General features: G+C 37.3%; 1 protein-coding gene across 5 annotated transcripts in view; it reads right to left on the bottom strand.

The window, feature by feature from the left end:
• Positions 1-604: 604 nt before the first annotated feature.
• NUCB2 (nucleobindin 2) overlaps positions 605-26,987 on the bottom strand; it is a 35,662-nt gene continuing 9,279 nt past the window's right edge. For 3 of the 5 annotated variants that reach the window (XM_054725414.1, XM_054725415.1, XM_054725416.1), the window contains exons 4-14: positions 26,297-26,404; positions 19,946-20,072; positions 15,142-15,245; positions 12,192-12,377; positions 10,193-10,283; positions 9,561-9,619; positions 9,370-9,462; positions 8,306-8,395; positions 3,860-4,030; positions 3,506-3,587; positions 605-748 (exon numbers count right to left, since the gene is read on the bottom strand). In XM_054725414.1, coding sequence (XP_054581389.1) covers positions 741-748; positions 3,506-3,587; positions 3,860-4,030; positions 8,306-8,395; positions 9,370-9,462; positions 9,561-9,619; positions 10,193-10,283; positions 12,192-12,377; positions 15,142-15,245; positions 19,946-20,072; positions 26,297-26,404 — 1,119 coding nt within the window. In that variant the 3' untranslated portion in view covers positions 605-740. Of the gene's footprint in view, positions 749-3,497; positions 3,588-3,859; positions 4,031-8,305; positions 8,396-9,369; positions 9,463-9,560; positions 9,620-10,192; positions 10,284-12,191; positions 12,378-15,141; positions 15,246-19,945; positions 20,073-21,103; positions 21,171-26,296; positions 26,405-26,987 lie in introns of those variants that run through there. The other 2 variants (XM_054725419.1, XM_054725418.1) reach the window with 2 other exon arrangements.

Below are 26,987 nucleotides of genomic sequence, written 5' to 3'. Positions count from 1 at the left end.
GCCTCCAAAAGCAATCTTGGATAATAAGGATGAAGCAGCTTGAGGATAAAAGCAATGTAGTGAGGATAGTAGAGCAAAAAGATAGGAACCTGGACACCACCTGCCTACAGATTTATATAAAAGGGAAAAACTCCTACTTAGTTTAAACCACTGTTATCTCTGGTTTTTGGTTATATGTAGCAAATCTGATCTTAAATGATAGAGTATAAAGCAAAAGTGTGAGTGAAAAATGACCTCAAGTAGTATCAAAAAAACTATTCAGTAGAAGAATTTCTAGCAGTTAAGGTGCTGAAAGTAGAAAGAAGTTACCAAAAACAGGGAATACCAGTACATGGTCTTCTCAGGAGAAGAATTGTGAGTATCAAAGAGACTTTTATAGAGAGAGGGGATGATAAGCACCCATAAAAGAATATCTATCTTCATGAGTAAGTGAGAGCAATTTATTTAAAAAGTCACAAACATATGGCCTAAGGCTACTTGATGAAATCACTAAAGGAGAACAAAGAAAAAAGAGGGGAGTGTGAAAGTGAAAGCAGATATTTTCTTCCTGTTTCTGAAAGGTTTCAATCTTTAAATATCTGTGTCCAAAAAAAAAAAAAAAGTGTTCTCATTTAAAAAGTATCTTCCTTTATTCCATTTATGTTTTAAAACATTTGAGTAGAGAAAAAGGAAGGGAAGTAAAAAGATGACACAGATGTTGACTTTACAGTGTTCTTCCAAGTTCTGGTGGACTTCAGACTTCAAATGACTGTTCAAAGAAAAAATATATATACTCTCATTTTAAAGGAATCTCCTTTTATACATAATATTTATTTTTAAAATACGCTTAGATAATCATAGATTACAATTAAAAACATATGTTTGACACAGATGAAATTCAGGATCTCAGAAACACACACAGTGGATCACTTATTATACTTCGAAAGATACTATGGCAGATGCCAAAAACCTAAGTGAAATCTGGGTGTTTGACCTCTTGTCCTCACATGTTGGGCAAGGAGGCAGCATGCTGGCTTTTGTGTGTGTGTGTGTGTGTGTGTGTGTGTGTGTGTATAAAGAATAAGGGCCTGCGACATAAATCTTCCATATAAGACGGATCAGACAAGCCAAGGTATGCGCATCAATACTGCACAACCTGTAGTCCAGAACAGCTTAGAAAACTGAAAGATACATTTGCTGTACCCACATTGGGTTACCACAGAGAACTTACTTCAGCTACTCTACTTGATGGATCAGTAATAAAGACTTGGTTCAAGAACCAGCACAGCAGAACTTTAGGAGAAACCAAGATGGCGGCATAGGTAAACACCTAAACTGCAACCTCGCACAACAATTTCAAAAATACAACTAAAAGACAAAACGGACACCATCCAGAACCACAGGAAAGCTGGCTGACTGGAATTTCTACAACTAGAAGGAAAGAGAAAACCACAAGTAAAATCAGAGGAGCTGTAAAAGCCTGAGGTACGGAGACACGGACGCACGCATGCGGAGAGGATGGAGCTGGAGAGGACGGGGTGGCAGAGTGCCTGGCTGGCGTTCTCTAGCGGGAAAGAGATAAAAAGCTCCGGACTGCACTGAACCCCAGTTCCAGGCGAGACCCTGGGGACCCAGGCTCATACTAGGGGAATCTGGGCTGTAAGGCGGAAACTCGGGGGAGCGGCGAAAGGCAGAGCTCTGGAGGTGCGCATGTGAAGGCGCGCAGAGGACGGACCGTTGACTGTGCCGCTGAATTGCCCTAGCAGGAAGGAGACAAAAGCTCCAGACTGCGCTGAACCCCAGTTCCGGGCGAGGATCTGGGAATCTAGATTCATTGGGGGAGAGACTAGACTGTTTGGCAGAGGGCGAAACTCCAGGGCGCCTTTCTCTCAGAGGTGCTTGCAGCTAGTTCCTAGGTTCTCTGAGACCCAGGAACCTCATAGGGCGGGGCTGACGGGAGGCCAAGGCTGTAGGCTCCACCCTGAAGCTCTGCCCCATCAAAGCTGAGCACAGAGGCTTTTACAATTTTGCAAGTCTAAGCGAATAAGGCTGTCTCCATCACAGAAGTTCTCCTGGCATAGACACAGCTGATCCTCACAGCCAATTGGCCTGGAGGTCAACTCCTCCCACTGATACCAACAACAACCAAAACTTAACTACAACAAGGCTGTACACACAGTCCACTAAGGGGTACACCAAGAGTGTCCACCTCAGGTAACTGCGGAGGCCGAGCCACTAGCCCATATAGGACAACTAGCACACAAAGCTACCCTACCAACTCAGGGAAGCAGTGAAAATGCCGAGACAAAGAAACAAATCAAAAACCAAAGAAATGGAGGAAAACAAATGACTGGAGATAGAGTTCAAAACCACAGTTAAAAGGTTTTTCAATAATTTCCTAGAAAAGGCCGATAAATTTAGTGAGATCCTCGAGGATATGAGAGAAACCCTAGAGGATATGAGAAAGGACCAACTAGAAATTAAACATACACTGACTGAAATAAAAAATACTATACAGACACCCAACAGCAAACTAGAGGAATACAAGAATCAAGTCAAAGATTTGAAATACAAAGAAGCAAAAATCACTCAACTGGAAAAGCTAAAAGAAAAAAGAATCCAAAAATTTGAAGATAGTGTAAGAAGCCTCTGGGACAACTTCAAGCGTACCAACATCAGAATTATAGGGGTGCCAGAAGAAGAGAGAGAGCAAGATACTGAAAACCTATTTGAAGAAATAATGACTGAAAACTTCCCCCACCTGGTGAAAGAAATAGACTTACAAGTCCAGGAAGCACACAGAACCCCAAACAAAAGGAATCCAAAGAGGACCACACCAAGACACATCATAATTAAAATGCCAAGAGCAAAAGACAAAGAGAGAATATTAAAAGCAGCAAGAGAAAAACAGTTAATTACCTACAAGGGAGCACCCATATGATTGTCAGCTGATTTCTCAACAGAAACTATGCAGGCCAGACAGGAGTGGCAAGAAATAGTCAAAGTGATGAATAGCAAGAACCTACAACCAAGGGTACTCTACCCAGCCAAGCTATCATTCAGAATTGAAGGTCAGCTAAAGAGCTTCACAGATAAGAAAAAGCTAAAGGAGTTCATCAACACCAAACCAGTATTATATGAAATGCTGAAAGGTATTCTCTAAGAAGAGGAAAAAGAAAAAGGTAAAGATAAAAATTTTGAACAACAAATACATAACTATCAACAAGTGAATCTGAAAATCATAAATATGCCTATCAAATTATATAGCTTTTTATTTTATCAAAATTTTTTATCAAATTATATAATTTGATAGGCATATTTTTCACCATAAATATGCCTATCAAATTATATAGCTTTTGAAATATACAGATGCATAAAAACTTTATAGGCCTTCTGTAATGTAAGGTGCTGTAGTTCCACAAATATATAGAAAATAGCAAAGATATTAGTAATTTGACATTATACTTGCAATAAATGTGGATTTCAATTTATTTCCTTAAACAAATAAGCAGACAAAATTACATACGTGGCTCGAACTTTGATTCTCCACCAGGCCCTGATGGAGAAATTTCTTGTTGTAATTTTTTTTGTTCCATCTGCTGTATGACCTGGGGAATGAAAAATAATGTTTTACAAGGAAGTAGTACTTAATTTTCTCTGATATGTGTGACCTTTAACAAATCAAAACTAACTTAAATTTACTTTCCAAAATGAAATAGTCAAATTCTAAAATTTAGATTAATATTCCACAAAGCACTTTTAAAAATACCAACATTTAAAATACTGTAGCTGATAGTTCATTGAAATATTACTACAACACAGGCTTTGGCAAAGCACCTAAAATCCTTTGTAATGCCACAATCCTTTCACAAAAAACCACCTGATGATATTCCAGCTTCTGAGCCTCGAGTTGGTCATGCTGACGCTGTAGTTCTTCCTTTTGTTTCTGAAGCTCATCTGCTTTCTTCTTAAGTTCATTTTCTTGTAAGGAGATCATATTTTCATATTCTTTCAGTTCTTCCTCTGTGAAAAACTGTTGCTGATCTAATGTCTAAAGAAAAAAAAAAAAGAAAGAATAATCTTAGAAATGCAATGGTAAGGTCTGATTCAGCTATAAAATTGTATGATTAGCCAAGTGTAATAGAATATAGTATTATACCTTTGGGGTAAAAAAAGAAAGGGAATTAAGAAAATACATATTTATGTACTCTGAATAAAAGGAATACTTAAAGATTAATGAGATTGTTTATCTACAGAACAAGGGAGAAACTGGGTGGAAAGAGAATGAAGGCAAGGAAATCATACTCCTTTTGTATGGAAATCATACACATTTTGTACGGAATTGCTTTTCTGAAACATTCAATGTTTTACATACTCAAAAAAAACAACAACAACCAAATAACTAAAATCCACAAGGACAGAAAAATCCCCCAAATTGAATAGAAACGGAAACAAATAAATAATACTTTTATTTTAACTGAATAAAATAACTGACAGAAGGGAGAAGGGGAAAAAAGAACTAACCCAAGAAACTTCTGAACACAGTATCTGCACTGCATGCACTGTGCAGTATCTGCACTTTGCAGTATCTGCACTTTGCAGTATCTGCACTGCATGCACTGAGGTTAAAAACAACCCAAAAATCTAAACAAGTCTTAGTCTTGTTTTGCAGAGGCATGGATTAGCAATTCTAAAATGCTTTGAATATGCTAGGACTGAGCAAATACATGGAAAATTATTGTGGAAAATGGGAGCCAAGTTTTGTATGAAATACAGAAAAAGAAAAAGATAAAATGTATTGGAATTGAAGGTGTTGTATTGAATTTTAAGAGGATAGTGTGCATTCATGAGTTGTAATATATATTGACAGTGAAATATATAAAATGAATATAAATGTGTGTAGTGTGTCTATGTATGTGTGTGCAAGTATGTGTGTATATGTATATATTCATAATATAAATAAATAAAAATGCATTTTTTTTTAATTCCCAGCTCTATTATCTGACCAGGACTTGCTTTAAAAGCAAGGACAATTCAGTAGTAAGTAGTCAATTCAGTGCCCAGCTCCTGGTCTGTACTATCAATCTCCACTGAAAAACAAACAAACAACAGAAAAATGGCTGATTTCGGAGGTGGGACAGAGAAGGAACAAGATGAACCTTGAACATCTTATGCTAAAAAATAAGAAAGTCCCCAAAAGATGATGGGAACATACCAGAAGGACACAAAAACCTGTTTCAGGAAACTCCCACTAGCCAAGTATGGAAATAATAGGAAGGATGCAGGTTTACTGAATAAAGCAGGAATCCATGAGTCTACAGTGAATAGATAGAGAAGAGGAAAAGGGTAGCTTTTCCTTACAATACAAAGGCAAAAATAAATGCAGAAGGAATGATGATTAGAAAGTCACTATTTGTCAACAGTCAAGTAACAAATGATGCTGACCAGAATCATGAGAGGATGAAACTTGTAGAGAAGTCTCAAAGTATATCTTTAAAAATATATTAAAAACAAACAGATCACTCATTTTTTATTAGTGTAAATGTAAATTAGTGCAATTCTTTCAATATTCTTTACAAAGTATATCAATAGTTTTAAAAATATTCTCTTGACCCTGATAATGCTATACTGAGAATCTACTTTATAAAATAGCCCTAAACACATTAAAAGCTTTATATAAAAATGTGTTCATAGCAGCACTTTTTAAAATAACAATAAAAGACTGAAGATAACCTGAATGTCTAATCCTGAGAAAATAATTAAACACCCATAGGTATGAAAATAATGCTTACAAATTGTATTTGGAAAGACTTATGATATAGAATAAAATTGTTTTTTAAAAGCTGACTTAAGATTCTGACAATATCATTGGTTTTATAAGATATGTTTTAGATTATAAAAGATAAAATTGTAACTTTACAGTGAAAACACCTGGTAGACTTCATCTTAACCAAATAATCAAAGTCAATATTTCCAGTTAAGGGAATCATCAGGACCACATGCCTCCTGATACGATGTCCTTAGTTAGCAGCACTTCAGCTATATTCCTGTCAAAAGTAGGAAACAGCCCCTCAGACTGATGGCTGGTCTACAAAATAGCTGGTCTATAGGCTTTTGAAATATCAATGCCATGAGACACAATAGCACAGGTACTATTTCAGATTAACAGTGACCAGAAAGAGATTACAACTAAATTCAATGCATTATCTTGGGTTTTCTTTTGCTATAAAAGACAATGTTGGGAAAATTGACAAAAATCTCAATCAAGTCTACCTGATTAGAGAGGTCGGGAACCTTCTTTCTGCCAAGGTCCATTTGGATATTTATAACATCATTCTCAGGTCATACAAAATTACCAACTTATCAATGAGCCTGCTATCTTTGGTCAAACATTTGATAACTCACCACTAATGCCTTGGCAGGGCCAGACCAAATGATCTCTGGGCCGTATACAGCCCGCAGGCCAGATGTTCCCCACCCCTGGATTAGAGTATTGTGGGTGGATGGGGGGAGGTTGATAATTTTACTTGATTATATAAGATAAATCCTTTTTTGCAAGAAATACACATTTGAGTATGTAAGGTTAAAGCAGTATCATGTGCAACTTACTCTCAAAAATAATTATATGTTATATATAGATACACATATACACAGATTTAAAAATAGAAGAAAAAAGAGAGGGAGGGAAGTAAATGTTAAATAGGAAATCTTGGCAAAGGGAATTTAGGAATTCTTAGTCTATTCTTGCACTTTTTTGTAAATCTGAAACTGTCAAAATGAAAAAAGTACAAAATTATCTATTGATCTGGTTCACCAGAAACATTAAAGGGATTGCATGTTCAAATAATTTTAGAATTTTCCTTCACTAAAGTCCAGAAATATTTCAAATGTTAGACAAAACTTATAACAAAAAGCAGCCGGCCCCACCTGTATGTCTCAGGGGTTGAGCCTCTACCCATGAACCAGGAGGTCCCGGGTTCAATTCCTGGTCAGGGCACATGCCCCAGTTGAGGGCTCAATCCCCAGTAGGAGGTAGCAAATCGATGTTTCTCATCATTGATGTTTCTTTCTCTCTATCCCTCTTCCTTCCTCTCTAAAAATCAATAAAACTTAAAAATAAAAAAAAAAGCAACTGATTTCTTTAATTTCAAACTAAGATGACCAACTGTCCTAATTTGCCTGGGATTGTCCTGGTTTTAGCACTAAAAAGTTCCATATCCTGGAAAAAAAAAAAAATTCCATATCCTGAGAACACATCCTGGGAACCTCTTCAGTCCCAGGTAAGCCAGCACAGTTGGTCACCCTATCTCAAATGATTTTCTGGACAATTAAAATCTAATGAAAATGGTAATCTTTTTCTTTTCTATTCTATAAAGAAAAAGACAATGTTCTTTCTTTAACCTTGTTTGGTTGGTGCTTCTCAACCACTCTTGTAAGATGTGTATGCACTCAATTATACACAGGCAGCTTGGATATAAATTGGAATACCTTTCTGGAGCAATTTGACAGATATATTTAGAAACTAAAAAAAAATGTTCATAAACTTTGAGAATAGTTCTATTCCTAGGAATTCATCTCAAGGAAATCACAGATGCCACAAATGTATGAACAAATGGATAGTTATAATAGTGTTATTTATTACAGTAAAAAAAAGTGGGATGTATCCAGAATGTCTAAATCTGGAGAAATGGTTATATAAATGATGCTAGAACAACCCAACTGCAGGCTAAGGAGTCATTTTTTAAATCATGTATTTGAGCAATAACACTGGAAAATGTTCAAGAAATATTGATAAATTAAAAAAAAAAAACACCAGAATTTCACAAACTCACAGTCATCTATACAGTGTAAAGCCATTTTAAATATATATATAGCTATGAATTTATGTGTATGTGTAAAATAAAAATGGGATCATACACTATACACTCTATGCTATAGATACATATACTAAATATATAAACTATTTCTAAATTGGCATACCGCAATACATAATTTTAGTGTCTACTTCTAGGTGGTAGGATTGTAGGTAACTTCTAATTTATCCTTTAAAGATATTTATATTTCTAATTCTCAAGAATGATCATTATTTTATACTTTTTAAAAGACTTCTAATTATAATATGCAATGTGATTACAAACAAGAGATCAATTACCATCCGCTTTCTAAGAAATCAAGTTCATTATTTAAAAGTGACATTTTATATGAAAAGCCAAAATGGTAAGACTATACATGCAAACATAAGGGGGAATAAAAGTTAAAAGTAGAATAGACTGATGTGGAATTTCTTGAATCATACATCCCATTTCAAATAGGTTCTATTACCTACCTCCCAGCTATCAGGCTCCAAGAATTCTTTTTTTTCTGTAGCTTTCAAAAACTCTTCTAGAGTCACCAATCGGTCTTTGTTAGAATCAACCTGATTAAAGAAAAATGTAGTAAAATCAAATAACTCTTTCTCATATTACTTAGACACTAGAAACTGTTCCAATTAATGCTACTACATAAACATACAGCAGTTAGAGCTAGCCTATCATCCATAAACCACTGAGAGGAAAAAACAAAACAGAACACTAAACATTATTTCAGAAAATAGATGTTTTTCTCTCCTACATTATTCAAATTTGGAAATGCAGTGAAATATCTGTATCCCTGATAGCCCCCAAATCACCCAGTTTAAGTTGCTGATCTAACTGGTTAGGCTCACCACACTATGTATAATCCCTCTTGAAGCCAAGTATTTAGGCAAGAAAAATAACCTTTCCAGTAAAAAATTGATTAGCCAAGAGTAAAGGAGTTTAAGTTAAAATGCTCTCAACAGTTATTCTTAAAAACGAACAACCTAGTAAATCAAAACGAAAATTTACAACCTCCAAATCTTCCAATGGCTCTTGTCAACTATGGCAATTTCAGTTACAAAAGCAATAACCAAAGAAATTTATTGGATACCTGGGATGCCAGCAGTCAACAGAAATCCCAGGTCATCAATATCAGGTGAAAATCATCACTGAAGCAAAACAATGGGCTTTAGTTACCCTGCTTATGAAGTCTCTATTAGAGTTTTCAGCTTAGTAATGTGAACAAGAAATAAATATGTGTTGTTATCAACCACCTGGGTATTGGGTTTTTGGATTTTCTTAGCAAAAACTAGCCATTTAAAATACCAAATATTGGACTACATTATTTTTTTTACTTCCAAAAAGATGTTTTAAAATAGTTACAAAATAATTTTATTCACAGTAAGGGAATCTACTAAATATTCTGGATCAAAAGTGCAAAGTCCAATTAATACCTATTCTGTGTATTTGTCTTCCATTTTGTGGTAAGATTTATTGCAACAACGTGAATAATCCATAGAAGTACTGTAACATATCTTAAACTTTTAAAGCATACCTCATTCATTACATGTTCCCTCATTCTAAGCCTTTCTTCCTCCATTTCTACCATATCATCCTCTTCATTTTTGGGGTCATATACTTTCTCCAACTAAAAAGAAAAATTTAAAACCAACATAAAAGAAAGAAAGATAATAAAAGGAAAAAAAGAGAGAGCAAAATAACCAAATACTTAATGAACTCATTTACCTCTTTAGTAAATAGGGCTTCTAATTCTTGTTCATCAAGGAAGCCATCATTATTGACATCTAAATTTCCCAATGCAAAAAGTTGATTTTAATGCTTAGAAAATAAATAATTGAAATACAACTATTTACAAATAGTTTGCAAAAGCAGTACTGACATGAAGTACCAATATGCTACAGAAAAAGATTTCTTCTTTTTTATGAAGCCTCAGATGTGTCCAACTGATAAAAATTCATTTATTTATAATTCATCATAGTTTTTAGGGAAATATATCAATTTTTTCCAAAAGTATAAAGCAATATGCTATGAGTAAAAGTAAATTTTAATATGATCACATAAAACTTGTTAGATATAATCTATCTAGTCACAGAAATACCTTCATTTTACACAGAATCTTGTAATAAGTCATATAATGATTTACCAGTAAAAGCAGATATAAAGACACAGCTACTGGCTTAAAATATTTTATACTGCATCTTAACAATAAAGGCTATTATATTACACTAGAGAAACACCCTAAACATTTACTCTCAATAGGACTCAATAGTAGACCTTGGCAGAAATATTAAGAGTAAAGCAACTATAATTTTTCAAACAGCAGATATAAATATTAATATTTGTATCAAATATGTTACCATGCAATTTGAAAAATGTCTTGGGGTCAAAGTCATTAGGATCCAATCCATCTGCCTCTTCCCACACCTCTTTTAGTTGATCTTTGCTTCCCTGTGAATTAATTAAAAAAAACATTCAGATGGTGAGCACATGGTGCAATATACAGATTTTGTAACATAGAAACTCACACCTGAAACTTATATGTTCATGTTGACCAATGTCACCCCGATAAACTTTTTTAAAAAACACTCAAAACAAAATCTAATCTATGTATACATATGCAAAATCCTATCTAATCTAATAATAGACAAATATGCAAATTGACCGCACCTTCGCTACACCTAAGCCACGCCCACCAGCCAAGCCACGCCCACCAACCAATCAGGACAAGTATGCAAATTACCCCAACAAAGATGGCAGCTAATTTGCATATCAAGACAGCGTGGAAAGAAGCCAGGGGCGAAGGGAAAAGCAGGCGGGCTGGCAGAGAAGGCGGGATGGGTGACAAGGGCAGAGCGGAGGCGGGGCCGGGGGCGAAGGGAAAAGCAGGCGGGCTGGAGGAGAAGGCTGTGCAGGCGGAGCGGAGGCGGGGCCGGGGGCGAAGGGAAAAGCAGGCGGACTGGAGGAGAAGGCGGGGCGGGCGACAAGGGAGGAATGGAGGCGGGGTAGAGTGCAGCAGGAAATCCTATTGCAGGATTTTTCCTGCAACGGGAACGCTAGTCTAATAATAGAAAAATATGCAAATTGACCATACCTCCAACACACCCACAAGCCACGCCCACCATCCAATCAGAGTGAGTATGCAAATTAACCCAAACCAAGATGGCTACAGCCACAGAGAGCAAGGTTTCCTAGGTAACAGAGGAAGCCAAGCTTTCCGCCTGCCCTTGCCAGGCCTAAGCCTCCACTCAAGCTACAAAGTTTCAATTATAGAAGGTAAACAAATTCAAACAAATGGCGGCAGAATGGAGCTTGAGAGAGCAGGCCAGGGTTGCTGCTGGCAACAGGGGAAGCAAAGCTTTCCACACACTCTGGCTGGGCCCACCCGCTTAACGCAACAAAGTTTCAATTATAACCCCAACACAAATGGCTGCCAGCCTCGGAGGGAGCCCCAGGCTTGGCTCCGCTCCAGGCTACAAAGTTTCAATTGTAGAAGGAAAATAAATCCCAGATACCAGGGCCTCCGCTTGGGTTGCCAGGGGGCATGGCTGGCCTTCAAACCACCACAGGCCCCTCGCTCAGGCCGCCCCACACCCCAAGGGAACCCCCACCTGATCAGGGATGCCCTTCAGGGCAAACCAGCTGGCCTCCACCCCTGTACCAGGCCTCTATCCTATCTAATAAAAGAGTAATATGCAGATTGATCATCACTGCAACACACAATATAGCTGCCCCCATGTGGTCAAAGATCCTGCCCCCATGCGGACACAAGATGGCCACCACAAGATGGCCAGCAGGAGAGGGCAGTTGGGAGGCACCCTGCCTGCAAGGGAGGGCAGTTGAGAGGGACCAAGCCTGCAAGGGAGGGCAGTTGGAGGTGATCAACCCTGCAGGAGAGGGCAGTTAGGGGTGACCTGGCCAGCAGAGGAGAGAAGTTGGGGGCAAACAGGCTGGCAGCAGAGTGGTTAGGGGGTGATCAGGCTGGCAGGCAGAAGCGGTTAGGGGCAATCAGGAAGGCAGGCAGGCAAGCAGTTGGGAGCCAGCAGTCCTGGATTGTGAGAGGGATGTCTGACTGCCCGTTTAGGCCCGATCCTGGTGGGCCTGGTGGGATTGGGCCTAAACGGGCAGTCGGACATCCCTCTAGGGGTCCCATATTGGAGAGGGTACAGGCTGGACTGAGGGACAACCCCCCTCCGTGCACGAATTTCGTGCACCTGGCCTCTAGTAAAATATAAATATGAGGCACTTTGCAGAATTAAGAATTAATATTTAAGTACCAATAACTTATGATAAAAATCTACTATCTGGTTCAAGTAAGTATGTTCATCTAATTATGGTTTCATAAAGTCATAACCTTACTGGATGATTAACTTTGGGATGATTTTCATGCTTTTTCTTCATTTCTTCAAATTTAGATTCTTCTTCTTTTCTTTTTTCTTCATTCAGTGTTTTTAAATATTCTCTCCTTTCATGTTCCTTCATCATTTCATACTTTTTAAATTCTTCATGTCGAGTTTTATCATAGTTTTCCAGATCACTTGTAGCCTATAATGTGATATTTAAATAAAAAGATGTGTTTGAAAATTATAAAGCAAGCCATTCTTGCATATAGCATATTTTCTAATAGAAGACAATATATAAGGGCCAAAAAAATACAGAACTCCTCTTTTTAAATTCTATCATTTTATTTCAGTCCATTTTCTTTACCAGAAGTGCAGGCATTCAAAGAAACTAAAAGTTTAGGAAGTTCCTCATAAGTAATATATAAATTGATTTGAAAGAGAAGAAAAAAAGGGACTGTATCAAATCTGTACAGTAGAAAACTAGATTAGTTTCTAAACAATTAACTCCATCTCATAACATCCAGGCAAGAACATTTAGTTTGGTAACTTGGTACAGTACAATATGAGAGGAATGCAAATTCTTATCTAAAATCCTTGAGCCCAGATGAGTTCCAGAATATTCTATCAACTAATATTTGACAAGGGAGCCAAGAATACTCAATGGAAATAATGACTGTCTCTTCAATAAACTGTGCTGGGAAAATTGGATATTCACAAGAAAATGAAACTAAACTAAATGAAACTAAACCCCTTACAACACTCACAAAAATTAACTCTAAGTGGATTACAGACTTAAATGTAAGACCTGAAATTATAAAACTCCTAGAAGGAAACAGGGAAAAACTTCTTGACATGGGTCTTGGTAATGATTTCTTAAATATGACACCTAAAGCACAAACAACAAAATAAAAAACAAGTGGGATGACATCAAACTAAAAAGCTTCTGCACAGCAAAGGGAACAGTCAACAAAATGAAAAGACAACATATGGAATGGGAGAAAATATTTACAAATCACGTATCTGACAAGAGGTTAATATACAAAATACATAAAGAATTCTTAAACTCAATAGCTAAAAACACACACAAATAATCCAATTTAAAAATAGGCAAAGGACCTGAATAGACATTTTTCCAAAGAAGATTTTCAAATGGCCAACAGGTACACTAAAAGGTATTCAACATCACTAATCATCAGGGAAATGCAAATCAAAACCACAATGAGATAGTACCTCATGTCTTTCAGAATGGCTATCATCAAGAAGACAAGAGATAAATGCTAGCAAGGATGTGGAGAAAAGGGAACCCTCATGCCCTGTTGGTAGGATTGTGAATTGATGTAGTCACTATGGAAATCAGTAAGGAGGTTCCCAAAAGAATTAAAAATAGAACTATCATATAACCCAACAGTTCCACTTCTGGGTGTATATATAAAAGGAAACAAAATCACTATGACAAAAAGATATCTGCACCTTCATGTTCACCGCAGCATTATTTACAATAACCAAGATATGGAAGTAGCCTAAGTATCATTTTGGCCATAAAAAAGAAGGAAATCCTGCCATTTGTGACAACATGGATTGACCTTGAAGGCCTTATGATAACTGAAATAAGTCAGACAAATACTATATGATCTCACTTATATGTGGAATCTTAAACTAATTTCATAGAAAAATAAATCAGATTTATGGTTTCCAGAGGCAGAGGGGTAGGAGAATGGGGTGAAGGTGGTCAAAGGGTACAAACTTTTAGTTAAGTATAAGATGAGTAAGTCCTGGGACATAATGTACAATATGATGACTATAGTTAACAGTGTTGTATGGTATATTTGAAAGTTGCTAAGAGAGTAAATCCTAAAAGCTCTCATCACAAGAAAAAAACATTTTTATAATTATATGAGGTGATGGATGTTAATTAAACTTACTTTGGTAATCATTTTACAATGTCAAGTCATTATGCTGTATACTTAAACAGTGTTACATGTCAATTATACCTCAATAACGCTGGAAGAAAAAAATTTAAGAATTTTCTAGAATTTTTAGAAAGGGAATATGGTAGCCAAAACCTGTTTGGCTCAGTGGATAGAGCATCGGCCTGTGGACTCAAAGGTCCCAGGTTCGATTCCGGTCAAGGGTATGTATCTTGGTTGCGGGCACATCCCCAGTAGGGGGTGTGCAAGAGGCAGCTGATCGATGTTTCTCTCTCATCGATGTTTCTAACTATCTCTCTCTCTTCCTCTCTGTAAAAAATCAATAAAATATATTTTTTAAAAAAAAAAAGAAAGGGAATATGGTACATATGCCACATTCTGGAACATCCCTGCAGAGTCTATAATCAAATAGAATAGTACTTATTTAGCAAAATCTATGAGTACTCACACTAAGTAGACTAAATAAAAAAATATAAATAGCCCTACTATAGTTCAAGTCAGGTTTCAGTTTTTACAGGTGTTTTGTTTTGTTTTTTTATTCTGCAATTGTTGGTAAGGGATTACTGACCTGTATGTACAAATTATTATCTACTAGAGGCCCTGTGCACCAATTCATGCATAGGTAGGGTTCCCCGGCCTCTCCTGTGATCGGGACAATAGGGCCGGGGCTGATGGGGCGATCAGAACCAGCTAGCCCAGGGGAGGGACTGCGGGAGGTTGGCCAGCCATGGGAGGCTGGCTGTGGGAGCACATTGACCACCGGGGGCAGCTCCTGTGTTGAGCATCTGTTGAGCATCATAGCAACCGATCCACAGGTCGTTCAGTTGACCAATCCTAATGGTTGCTTAGGCTTTTATATATATAGATACTAATAAAGGTTAAGCCATTTCCCTTAAAAGATATTCTAGAGAGTAATATATAAGTTATATTATCACTTCATTGAATACTTGCCAAATTACATATATATACCACTTTATACATTTACTTACAAAACCTCAAAGGCACAATAAAGACATTATTTTTTAGAATTATTCTTACTGCTTTGATTAGCATATCTAAATCTGTAGATTCAAACTTGTCAGGATTCATGTGGTTTAGGTGATCAAATTGTTTCAGAAGAGCATGGTAGTCTATGCCTGTATCTGAAAGAAAATGAGAAAACTATAAGTGATAAATTACTAGAAGCTAAAAACATTAATATAAGTGATATATAAGAATAAGCACTTATATTTATTCCTGGTGGATTTTTTTTAACAAAATTCAAAGTTTTAGATTAAGTGTTCATATTTTCTTTTAAAATATTGCATAATTTATTATTCTGGGCAAAGATAATGTCCTTGAATCTAGAATGGAACACATTTAATGTGTACATTTTAATGTTATTCCTAGAAAGACTATCAGTGTAATCAATAACAAAAACTTTTTTATTACCATAAAACTATGAAATTTCCTACTTTTCATAAGATAAATTCTAATACACTGCCCTCATCAAAGTCTAAGTAGAAATTCTAAAAAGAACTGCTCTAAAATTTATATGAAAGATTCGTTGTATGCTTCTCCAATGAATCTTTTAGATAAAGTCTAATTCGGGTAAGTTAATTTGAATAATGACTGATATTTTTAAAGAAACATCAATTGTCTTTCTTTGTAAACAATGTTTTTTAAGTAAGCTACAGCAGTATATTGTAGTTGAATGGGTGAAGTGATTCTGGGCTGTATTGTATTACACAATTGAACAAAATAGGTAACTGTTTTAGAAGTCAGGGTTTCCACTTAGGAAAAGGGAATATACAAATATGGAGTGATAGAAGGCAAGAAACCTGTGGAAATGCATGAGAATTAGTACTATCAGTGTGAACTTATAATTTCTAAAATACGTATAGGTACATGTATATTTCATACATGTGTGCATACATACATTACACAAATGTGCATATATGTACATGTGTATAGACATGCATGTATTTCCTAACTCTATCTGATGAAAGTGCCAAGAAGAATATATATTCCAGAGCAACGAGCACAGCTAGTGTCAGCCCTTGGATTGTAATATAATTTCACACTAAAAAAAAAAACAGAAATGCTCACAAAAATGCCTGATTCCTGGGCTGCGCAGGGTAAATACAAGATAAGCCTGGGACATTTTGTCAGGCAAGAAAGGAAGAAACTGCTAAATTTAGTTCAACCAAGCTTTTACTGAATTATTAGTATGGCACTGTTCTAGGAGTTTTACTTCTATAGAAAAGATGTGTTACAAAATTTAGTCCTAAAGGACATGACCAGTGAAACATATAAAAAGACATTTAACTTCACTCAAAATAAGAGAAATACATATTAAAACTTCACTAAAATACCATGTAACAAATGGCAAAACTCCTAAAGTTTGAAGATGTATAGTGTTAGCAAGACTGTAAGAAATTATTGCTGGTGGGAATGTGTATTAATACAACCTTTGTGGAGGAGGCAATATCTATCCAAATTACAAACACACATGTCTTTTGGTTTAACAATTTCACTGTGGGGAACTTATCCTACAAGTAATCTTATACAGATACACAGCGATATATTTACAAGAGTGTTCAGTAGGAAAAAAAAAACAAATGTTTATCAACAGGGGCCTGGCTAAATAAATTATGGTTTCTCTATGTAATGGAAATTTATGCAGCTGTTTTTAAAAAATGAAGATGGTCTCTATGCATTAATACAGAAAGACCTCCAAAATATACTGTTAAAGGAAAAAGGTGTATTGTATGCTAGTTTATATATACAAAGAGAGGAAAAATAAAAACTTTTTTTTACATTTGCTTATATAAGAATAAAGAAACTTGAGAAGGATTGTGTTAGGGGAAGTGGGAACTGGCAGGTTATAAAAATATCAGGGAGCTTTTTGCTATACCTTCTTACTCGTTCTGGGTTTAAACCATGTGAATATATTACCTATTTTAAAAATTATACCTGCCCCCAAAATTAAGATCCTTGAAACCCTTCTTCAAATTATCAGAAATTTCAACTCATAAATTTTGAGTCAATGACAAAATATTCACAAGTTTTCTAAGCTTATTATATTGTTTTCTTTAGATGACAGAATTCAGTCTCTATCTTGAAATAAAGAAAATATTGCCAAGATTGAGGAAATAGAGATTGTCAAAGGAGAAAGAAATCTCAAAACACCTTAGGCTGGTTTCAAGGATGAAATTACCTTGTGTGCCTGGTGACCTAAAAGAGTATATAGTATGAGCTCAGTTTACCTCTCATTGATACCCTTCATTTCAGGATAATGAGTATTTGGTACTTGTTTTCTAAGTCTATTCACCAGCAGGGAGTTTAATGCTCTACACGAGCATTTCTCCAATATAATCCATTGACCAGAGGTGTATGTTTAAAATGCAGATTACTCATACCCAGAATCTGAATATCTGGGGTTGAGTCCAGTTATCTGTACTTTTAACTAGCTCCCCTGATGGTTCTTAAGCTATCGGAAGGTTAAAAACTATTATTCCACAAAGAGTAAATGTTCAGATTCTATTAATGACAATCCATCACCCAAATAACCAACCTATGGGGGCAAGTCACAAGGCCACAGGAGCCAGCTTGAAGGGTCTCCCACCGGCGAAATCTGGCCCCTTGATTTTCATTCATTATTAGAAAGGCTATTCTAAAATAATAAAGGAATCCACCTATGTTGTCACCTAATGCTTTTCTTATTTTATTTTCTACACTTAAATCTTTGATTTATTTTAACTTATATACAAGACACAGAACTAACTGTATCTTTTCCCAGATGGATACCCAATTGTCCTGACATTTTAATTTTTTTTTTTTAATCTAGCTTTCTCCCACTAAAAATTAGATATCACCTTTAATTCAAACTAAGTTCTGTGTGTATTTAATTTTACTTCTGGAATTTCTAGCCTGATTCCACTGGTCTTTCTACTTATATGTCAAAAACATACAGTTTTAAGCTAGTTTGATTCAGTGGATAGAGTGTTGGCCTGTGGACCAAAGGGTCCCAAGTTCGATTCCGGTCAAGGGCATTTACCTGGGTTGCAGGGTCCTCCCTGGCCCAGGCCCTGGTCAGGGCTTGTGCAGGAGGCAACCAATAGATGTATTTCTCTCACATCGATCTTTCCCTCTCTCTTCCATTCTCCCTAAAAATCAATAGAAAAATATCCTCAGATGAGGATTAACAAACAAACAACAAAAAAAAACCAACATAGAGTTCTAATGATTGAGGCATAGTGATACATTTTGACATCGAATATAGCTAGTCCTTCTTCATTCTTCTTTTTCAGAGGTATGTGGCTTTCCTTGCTTGTTTCCTTTTTCATATGAACTTTTAAATTAACTTGGCTAGTACCAGGGGGAAAAAGTACATATTTTTATTTGGATCATGTTAAATTTATAAATTAACCTATGGAGAATTGACATGTTTATCAGGTTGAGTTTTTGCATCAAAAAGATGTTATGTCTTCCGATTTTTTTCAAATCTACTTTTGTGTTTTTTAGGAGTATTTTACTTTTTTTGTCTGTACATCTTGTACATTTCTTAATTGGATTATTCTGGGTATTTTATCTTTGTTGGTATTGCAAATGGAGTCTTTTCTTCCATTATATCTTCTAACTGGCTATTGTTTGTACATGTGAAATATATTGATTTCTGTATAATAAGTTTACCTTGATGAGTTTTCCTGTTGTTTATACTAAGTTTTCAGCCAATTACTTTGAGTTTTCCAAACACGTCATCTGCATATAGAGATGGTTTTATCACCTCCTTTCCAATTAATTCACTTCAGTTTTTTTTTCATTTGTATAATTGTTTTGGCTAGTACCTCCAATATAATTTTAATTAATAGTGGTGAGAGTGAGCATCAATTGTCTTGTTCCTGGTTTTATTTATGATACATACTTGTGTTTCTCCATTAAGCATGATGCAGCTGAGTTGAACATATCTGATCAAGTTACAGAAGTAACTATTGATTACTATAAAATTAAGAGGAGATGTTAAATTTTGTCAAATGCCTGTGTTGCATTTGACATATATACAGAAGGGGCATTTGACAAATCTTTTGTTTGTTTGTTTGTTAATCCTTACTGGAGGATATTTTTTTAAAATATATTTTTATTGATTTCAGAGAGGAAGGGAGAGGGAGAAAGTGATAGAAACAACAGTGATGAGAGAGAATCATTGATTGGCTGCCTCCTGGATGCCCCCTACTGGAGATTGAACCTGAAACCAGGGCATATGCCCTTGACCAGAATCAAACCCAGGACCCTTCAGTTTGCAGGCTGATGCTCTATTCATTGAGCCAAACCAGCTAGGGCTAGAATCCTTTTGACAACAATAATTTTGGTTTTGACATCATACATAATAAGAGTGTGGATGCTTTCCTTCTTTTTCTATGTTTTAGAACAGTTTAAATAACATTCACAATCTGCCCTTTAATGGTTTGATAAAATTCCCTTTGACACAGTCCAGGCTGTGTTTTTTGTGAAGCCAACTCTCTGACAATTTTTCTATTTCATCTATGAAAATTGTTCCAATTAGATTTTTCTCTCTGTTTTCTTTTGGTTTACTTTGATGTTATTTTTCCTCATTTAAATCAGTGGCAATTCATTACTTTTCATTCTTCCTTTTTATTGATATAATTATTTTAAGCCAATCATTTTGATTTTTTAATGATGTGAATGTGTTGACTTTCAAATAATTAAATTTTAAAAATTAAGAAAAGCCAAATTAATCTAACATTAAATTTTGACTAGAAAACATGACATATGCCAATTAATGTAATTTGACCTCAACAACCAGATTTTGAAATTTTTCTACCTTTTATGTAGCACTTACCGTGAAGGGAATCCAGTTTAGCTTTAATTAGCATTCTTAACCTTCCTACTTCTTGCCTTTTCAGTTCATCAAGTTTTGTCCTCACATGGTGACTTACTAAATCCAGCTCTTTGCTTAGCCTCCCACTCTGTTGACAAAATAATAAGTTTTATCTATTGCACTGTATTTAGAACAGATACCATATATTTAGAATAGAGTTATAATAAAGTAGAGATTAGATACTTTTGACTAATTTCAGTAAATCTGATACTATAAAAGCATTTTCTTTTAGAAAATATTCAGTTTGTAAGTCTAAAATCAAGATATCTAAAAGCATAAAATTTATAAAGGCATAATTAAAGCACAAAGGAGAAACTCAAAAAGTCACTTGAGTTATAAAATAGTGCAGCCATTTTGGGGAAAGAATTGGCAGTTCCTCAAAAATTTAAACACAGCAGTTCTCCCTAAGAAACATGCCTGTACCTTTCCCCACCCCCTTCCCCAGGGGCATTTTCCTTGACTCTCTTTCTCCTAAACTCCAAGGAGAGCTTTTGCTTCTATAATTTGTTTTCTGAGCCCATTTCTTCTACACCTCACTTCTTCTGCCTCTATAACTTTCTAAATAACTTTCTCTTGCCCTAGCCGAGTAGCTCATTGGTTAGAGCATCGTCCCGATATGCCAAGGTTGTGGGTTTAACCCCTGGTCAGAGCACATACAAGAATCAACCAATAAATGCATAAATATGTGGAACAACAAATTGATGTTTCTCTCCCTCCATCCCTTCCTCTCTCTCTCTAAAAATTAATAAATACAAATTAAATAAACTTTCTCTTATAAAAAAAAAAAGTTAAATAGAGTTACCATATGACCCAGCAATTCTATTTCTAGGCATATACCTAAAGAATTAAAAAGTATGTTTACATAGAAACTTGTACATGAATGTTCACAGTAGCATTATTCATACTAGCCAAAAAGGTAGAAATAACTCAAATGTCCATCAACTGGTGAATTGACAACCAATAAATGGAATATCCATACAATGGGATATTACTCATCCATAAAAAGGAATCAATATACTAATACTTGCTACTTTGAGATGAACCTTGAGAACATATGTTTTCATTCATTATGCTAAGTCAAAGAAGCCAGACACAAAAGGCCATATATTGCATACTTGCATTCATATGAAATGTCCAGAATAAGCAAATCCATAGAGATAGAAAGTAGATTAATGGTTGCCAGGGGCTAAGGAGAGAAGGAAATGGGGAGAGATTGCTTAATGGGTACAGGGTTTCTTTTGGAGGCAAATGAAATTGTCCTAAAATTAGTGGTAATGATTACATGACTTCATGACTTGGTAGATATACTAAAAAACACTGAATATTAAGCTTTAAAGGGGCAAATTTTATGGTATGTGAATTATATTTAATAAAGGTGTTTTTTTAAGTAACTTGGCCTACTTCAGCTATAGTCATCCCATATATAAATACCTTCAAAATTCATGTTTTTCAGGTTGACTTCTTTGATTACATTTTCCTAGATAAGTAATCAGATACATGTTCCAAGATTTAAGAAACAAAATAGCTAGTGGTTTACTTTCTCTTATTTATAAGTGCACTTGCAATCACAAATTGCAAGTCTAACTGGCAATCAGGCAAACCCTTTAGGACTGAGTCAATAGGACCTGCTAAAGACAGTAAACAAAAGAAACCCCACAAGGGAGACCAAGAATGTTCACAGAGGAAGAAGGAGAGCTAGGAAAATATACTGTGATAAAAGCAAAAATAGCAGTATATTTCAAGGAGACAATGGTCATTATCACTAGATGAAACAATAGTTCTCAAAGCGTGGCCCCCAAGTGGAAGCATCTGTGCCACCTGGGAACTTTAGAAATAGAGGCCCTAGACTTACTGAATCGGGAAGTCTTTTGAGGGGGGCGGGGGGGCCTAAATCTGAGTTTGAACCTGAAATCTGAGAACCATTGAGATAAAGTAAAAGAGCTCAGTAAGAAGAGGAATAAAAAGTGTTCACTAGATTGAACAATTAAGAAGTCATTGGTGCAAAGCTGTATGTAGTTAAATGATGTGATAACCTCTAATATTTATCTAATAAATGTGTATTCCGATGAAACCTAAAAAAAAAAAAAAGGAAAGAAGGCAGAGTTCAGAGCAAGATGGCAATGAAGTAGATGGAAATTACACTGACCTCCTCTCTAGACCATACCAATGTCAGAGTTGCAACTAAAGTTGGAACAATCAACCTGAATAACCATCTAAAGACTAACTGAACAGAGTCTCTTTTTTTTTAATATTCCCAAGGTTTTTATTTTCTCTATTCTTTCCCTCCCTTTATGAACAGAAGTCTTATAACTAAGGATATACAGAGGAACCCACATGGAGATTGGTAGGAAGAGCAGAGATGTGAAGAGGGCTGGCTCCACACTCACGAGAGGGGGGGTTAAAATCCAGAGGGACGCTCTAGCCGGTTTGGGTCAGTGAATAGAGCGTCAGCCTGCAGACTGAAGGGTCCTGGGTTCGATTCTGGTCAAGGGCACATGCCTGGGTTGGGGGCTCAATCCCCAGTGGGGGGTGTGCAGGAGGCAGCTGATTAATGATTCTCTCTCATCATTGATATTTCTCTCTCTCCCCCTCTCCCTTCCTCTCTGAAATCAATAAAAATGTATTATATATACAAAAAAGAGTCCAGAGGGATATCTCGGCTGAAGAGGTCTCTGGAAGATCAAGGGGCCTCAGCCCCACACCAGGCTCCCTAACCCATAGCACCAGAGCCAAGAATCTGAGCCCACACAGTATCTGGCTGTGACAATCAGTGGGGCTTCCACCCACCCTGGTGAGAAGGGAAACTGTTCTTTTAAAGAGCCAGTGCACAAGATCTCACTCACAGCATTCACTCTGGGCTCTAGTGGAGGATCAGCATTTTGGGGGGACCGAAGTCATACTGGAAGAGATTGAATGGCATGGCTGTGAGCAGAGGGCTGGAGAGACAGCAGCAAATGTCCCTGTGCTAGGTCCCTCTCCCTCTCCAGCCACGGATGCCCTCATTCCTAGGCCAAGCATTCCCCTCCCTAAGGCATCAGCCTGGGAGTGGCAATAGCCCCTACTTGTCGATCCTGGAGGCCCTGCCCTGCCAGGATCATTTTTCTGGTAGAGAGGTCTGTCATGGCCTCCAGCCTAGACCCCTTGTGCAGAATTTATTGGGGAGCTCTTGAGGAAGCTCGGGCAAACTCAAGGAGTACCAGAGTCATGCCAAGTGAGACTGAGTTGTGTCGCTGTCAAGCAAAGGCCATTTTTTTTTCCTGTGCACCTGAGTGGCACCAACGTTCTGGGGTTGGGCTTGCCCCTACCTCCCCATGACATCAGCCTGGAGTGGCACTAGCCCCTCCCTGCCGACTCCTGCAAGCCCTGCCCTGCCTGTCTGTCACAGTCTCCAACCTGGGCCCACGGTGCAGACTTCCTTAGAGGGCTGTGGAGGAGATCTGGAGAGACTCGGGTGGTGGCAGACACAAAGGGAGAGACTGAATTGTGTGGTTCTAGGGCAAGGGCCATTTTCCTCTCACACACCAGACCAGCACCACTGTTGCTGTGCAGAGCCATCCCTCCACACAGCCAAATCTTGATCTGTTTTAGCCTGATGAACTCTGATGGCCTTACCCCTAGCAAAGTCCTGAGACCCCGCCCCACCACAAAGGCACAAAGACCCCAGATAGGTGGCAACTGGCCTTGGTGTACCCTCAGACTTTTGCCGAATGGCCTCAGACCCAGCATTGGCACTGAGTTTGATTCTGTATCAACCTGGCGACTTACCACTCACCCCTACCTGGTGACTCACTGAGAACCTATCTCACACAACTTGCATATGGTCAATGAGTGAGCTTAACAAGTAACCAGTAGGTGGAGGCAGATCTCAGGTTAACCTGGGACTTTGACTGGCCTGCCCCCGGGCTCTATACTGATGGAAGCAAGACTTAGTAAGCAGCTTGTCCCCTCCCATGCACACCCAGCCCAGCAGAGACAGCCACAAACAGTGGATCACTCTGCAACTCCAAACAGGTAAGCCCAGGGCCAGTCACAGGTAGCATCTGACATTGACCTGCACCAGAGAGTCCCTCACAAGGGGCTCCGGAACCAACACACCCAGTGGTTGGCTTCAGACCACATCAATTAGCTCCACAAGCAGCACACCCAAAGGGCGATCTTGGCAGGTACCAGACCCTGCTTGGATGAATTCTACTTCATGGTATCAGCCCCCATACAGCAGTTCATACACTATGGCCAGGTCAATCCTCATAGTCACCAACCTGAGGATCAATGCACCCTCAAATGGGCCAACAGCAATCAAGACTCAACTACAAAAGGAGGGTTCACATAACCCGCACAAGGGACATTCTTGGAGCACCTAACTCAGTTAGTCAGGGAAACTGCACTGCTGAGTCCCACAGGACACCTTCTACATAAGGCCAACCTACCATGACTGGGAAATATAGAAGATCTACCAAATACACAGAAACAAATACAGAGAGGCTGCCCAAATGAGGAGACAAAGAAACATGTCCTAAATGAAAGAACATGAGAAATCCCTAGAAAAAGAGCTAAATAAAATGGAATCTACCAGATACAGAGTGCAAAACAATGGTTATAAGAAAGTTCAAGGAACTTAGGGTAAGAATAGATGAACTCAGTGAGAACTTAAACAAAGAGATAGTAAGCATAAAAAGGACATAGATACAGACAACAGACTGATGAATGCCAGAGGGGAGGAGTGCTGGGGGGTGAAAAAAGGTGATGGGATTAAGAAGTACTGATTGATAGTTACAAAATAGGCATGGGGATGTAAAATAAAGCATAGGAAATATAGTTAACAATATTGTAATAACTATGTATGGGGCCAGGTGGGCACTTGAATTATTGGAGGGAACACTTTATAACCTACTAGAGGCCTGGTGCATGAATTCATGCACAGGTGGGACAGAGACTAAAATAAGGATGACCCAGAAGGGTTACTTCTAACAAAGGTCTCTAATTCTGATTCTAGAAATGGATGAGGTATGTTTTTTAGAAAAGTTTTTAAAAATAGTATAAGCAAACAACATTATCTTGAGAGATATAACTGAAAGTTTAATATTAAATCACTGGAAGTTTTTTTACTACTGACTCTAAGATAAACCCAACTAAACTGATTCATCACCCTTCAAGGATGAGCTTTAAAAGAATCTCTCTGGTAAGTCTTTTTTAATAAATATATCTTATTGATTTTTTACAGAGAGGAAGAGAGAGGGATAGAGAGTTAGAAACATTGATGAGAGAGAAACATCGACCAGCTGCCTCCTGCACACCCCCCACTGGGGATGTGCCCGCAACCAAGGTACATGCCCTTGACCGGAATCGAACCTGGGACCCTTGAGTCCGAAGGCCGATGCTCTATCCACTGAGCCAAACCGGTTTCAGCTCTGATAAGTCTTCTACAACTCCCTTTCTTTATTATGAGTACTAAGGAGATGTTTGGGGCTATAATTATGTCTAATAGTATCCTTAAGACAGAGACAAATAGTTAAATCTTCCCTATTTATTTTTTTTTAATCCTCACCCGAGGACATTTTTCCATTGATTTTTTTAGAGAGGGGGGAAGAAAAGGGGAAAGACAGAAATATCAATGTGAGAGAAACACATTGATTGGTTGCCTTCTGCACCAAACCCTACCAGGGCCTGGATCAGGGAGGAGCCTACAACCGAGGTACATGCCCTTGACCAGAATCGAACCCAGGATCTTTCCATCTGCAGGCTCACGCTCTATCCATTGAATCAAACTGGCTAGGGCTAAATTGCCCCTGTTGACATAAGATGTGGCCCATTACCTCTTCTATTAATCTGGACCTGATTAAGACACCAGAACTTAACCTATTTTATACCTTTGATTAGCTTCCTTCTGTCCGCACATCATGATCCAAGCCCTTTAACATAATGCACAAGGCCCTCTATCATCTAACCCATGACTCTGTCCAACCTCATCTTTTAGCCAATCATGGCCTCCACTTTTTAGTCTAGGTTCCAGCAGCAGTTACTACTTCCAGTTCCCTGTATATCTCTTATTTGGATGCCTCCCAGTCTCTTTCCTTTTCTTAGTCACATCCCTAAGCACTGACATAATCTCCACCAAAAAGAATGACTTCCTGCTTTTCCCCATTGCTTCTTACTGAATTATGAATCCATCCTCTGTATATCCAAAATATACTATCTACTCATCTTAATAATCTTCTGGATGTCAGTCTCCCTTGAGGGTTCTATATCCCCAGCACTTAGATCAGTGTCAGGCATGTTCAAATATTTTTAAAATAATTATTTAATTACTTTTACCTTTATTTCCTCTATGTCTGCTTTCTGGAGCTTTTCTCTGAAATGATTATCTGTTTCCAGCACATCAATCACTTGCTTGAGATATTCATCATAATATAGTCCAGTGTCCTTCAAATTAAGAAACAAACAGTAAGCTTCTGAAAGATTTTCCTTTCCTGCATCTAAAGATCTCAACTTAACAACAACAACAACAAAGAAGTCTAGCAAAATAGCATTGAACTATTGATAGTTTGGGCAGTCAAAGTTAAAAATCTCAAATGAAGAGTTGCAGAAACCATGTTTCAGGAATCACACCAAAATCGTGTTTTACTGTTACATAAATGTAGATTTTCTATATGGCTTAGTCAATGAAGACTTCAAAAAAATATTAATTGGTTTTACCCCATTGGTACCTGTTTCTCCTCATTGCCATCTATCTCTCCTTTGAATAAAATACAATGTTTTTTTGGCTGGTTATCTCTATATTAGAAAGGTATTGTGATTAATTCTTCTATACATTACCTAATATACTAACTACATTTAGGCCTGGCCAGCAGTGGTTGAGCATTGACCTAGGGCCAGAAGGTCATGGTTCAATTCCCAGTCAGGCCATATGCCCAGGTTGCAGGCTCAGTCCCCAGTCTGATCAGTGATTCTCTCTCATCATTGATGTTTCTATCTCTTTCACCTTCTCCCTTCTCTGAAATCAATA

This window comes from Eptesicus fuscus, chromosome 13 (assembly GCF_027574615.1).
Source record: "Eptesicus fuscus isolate TK198812 chromosome 13, DD_ASM_mEF_20220401, whole genome shotgun sequence".
NCBI lineage: Eukaryota > Metazoa > Chordata > Mammalia > Chiroptera > Vespertilionidae > Eptesicus > Eptesicus fuscus.
Note: the sequence above shows the minus strand (reverse complement) of the source record. Positions and strands in the feature narration are given on the sequence as shown.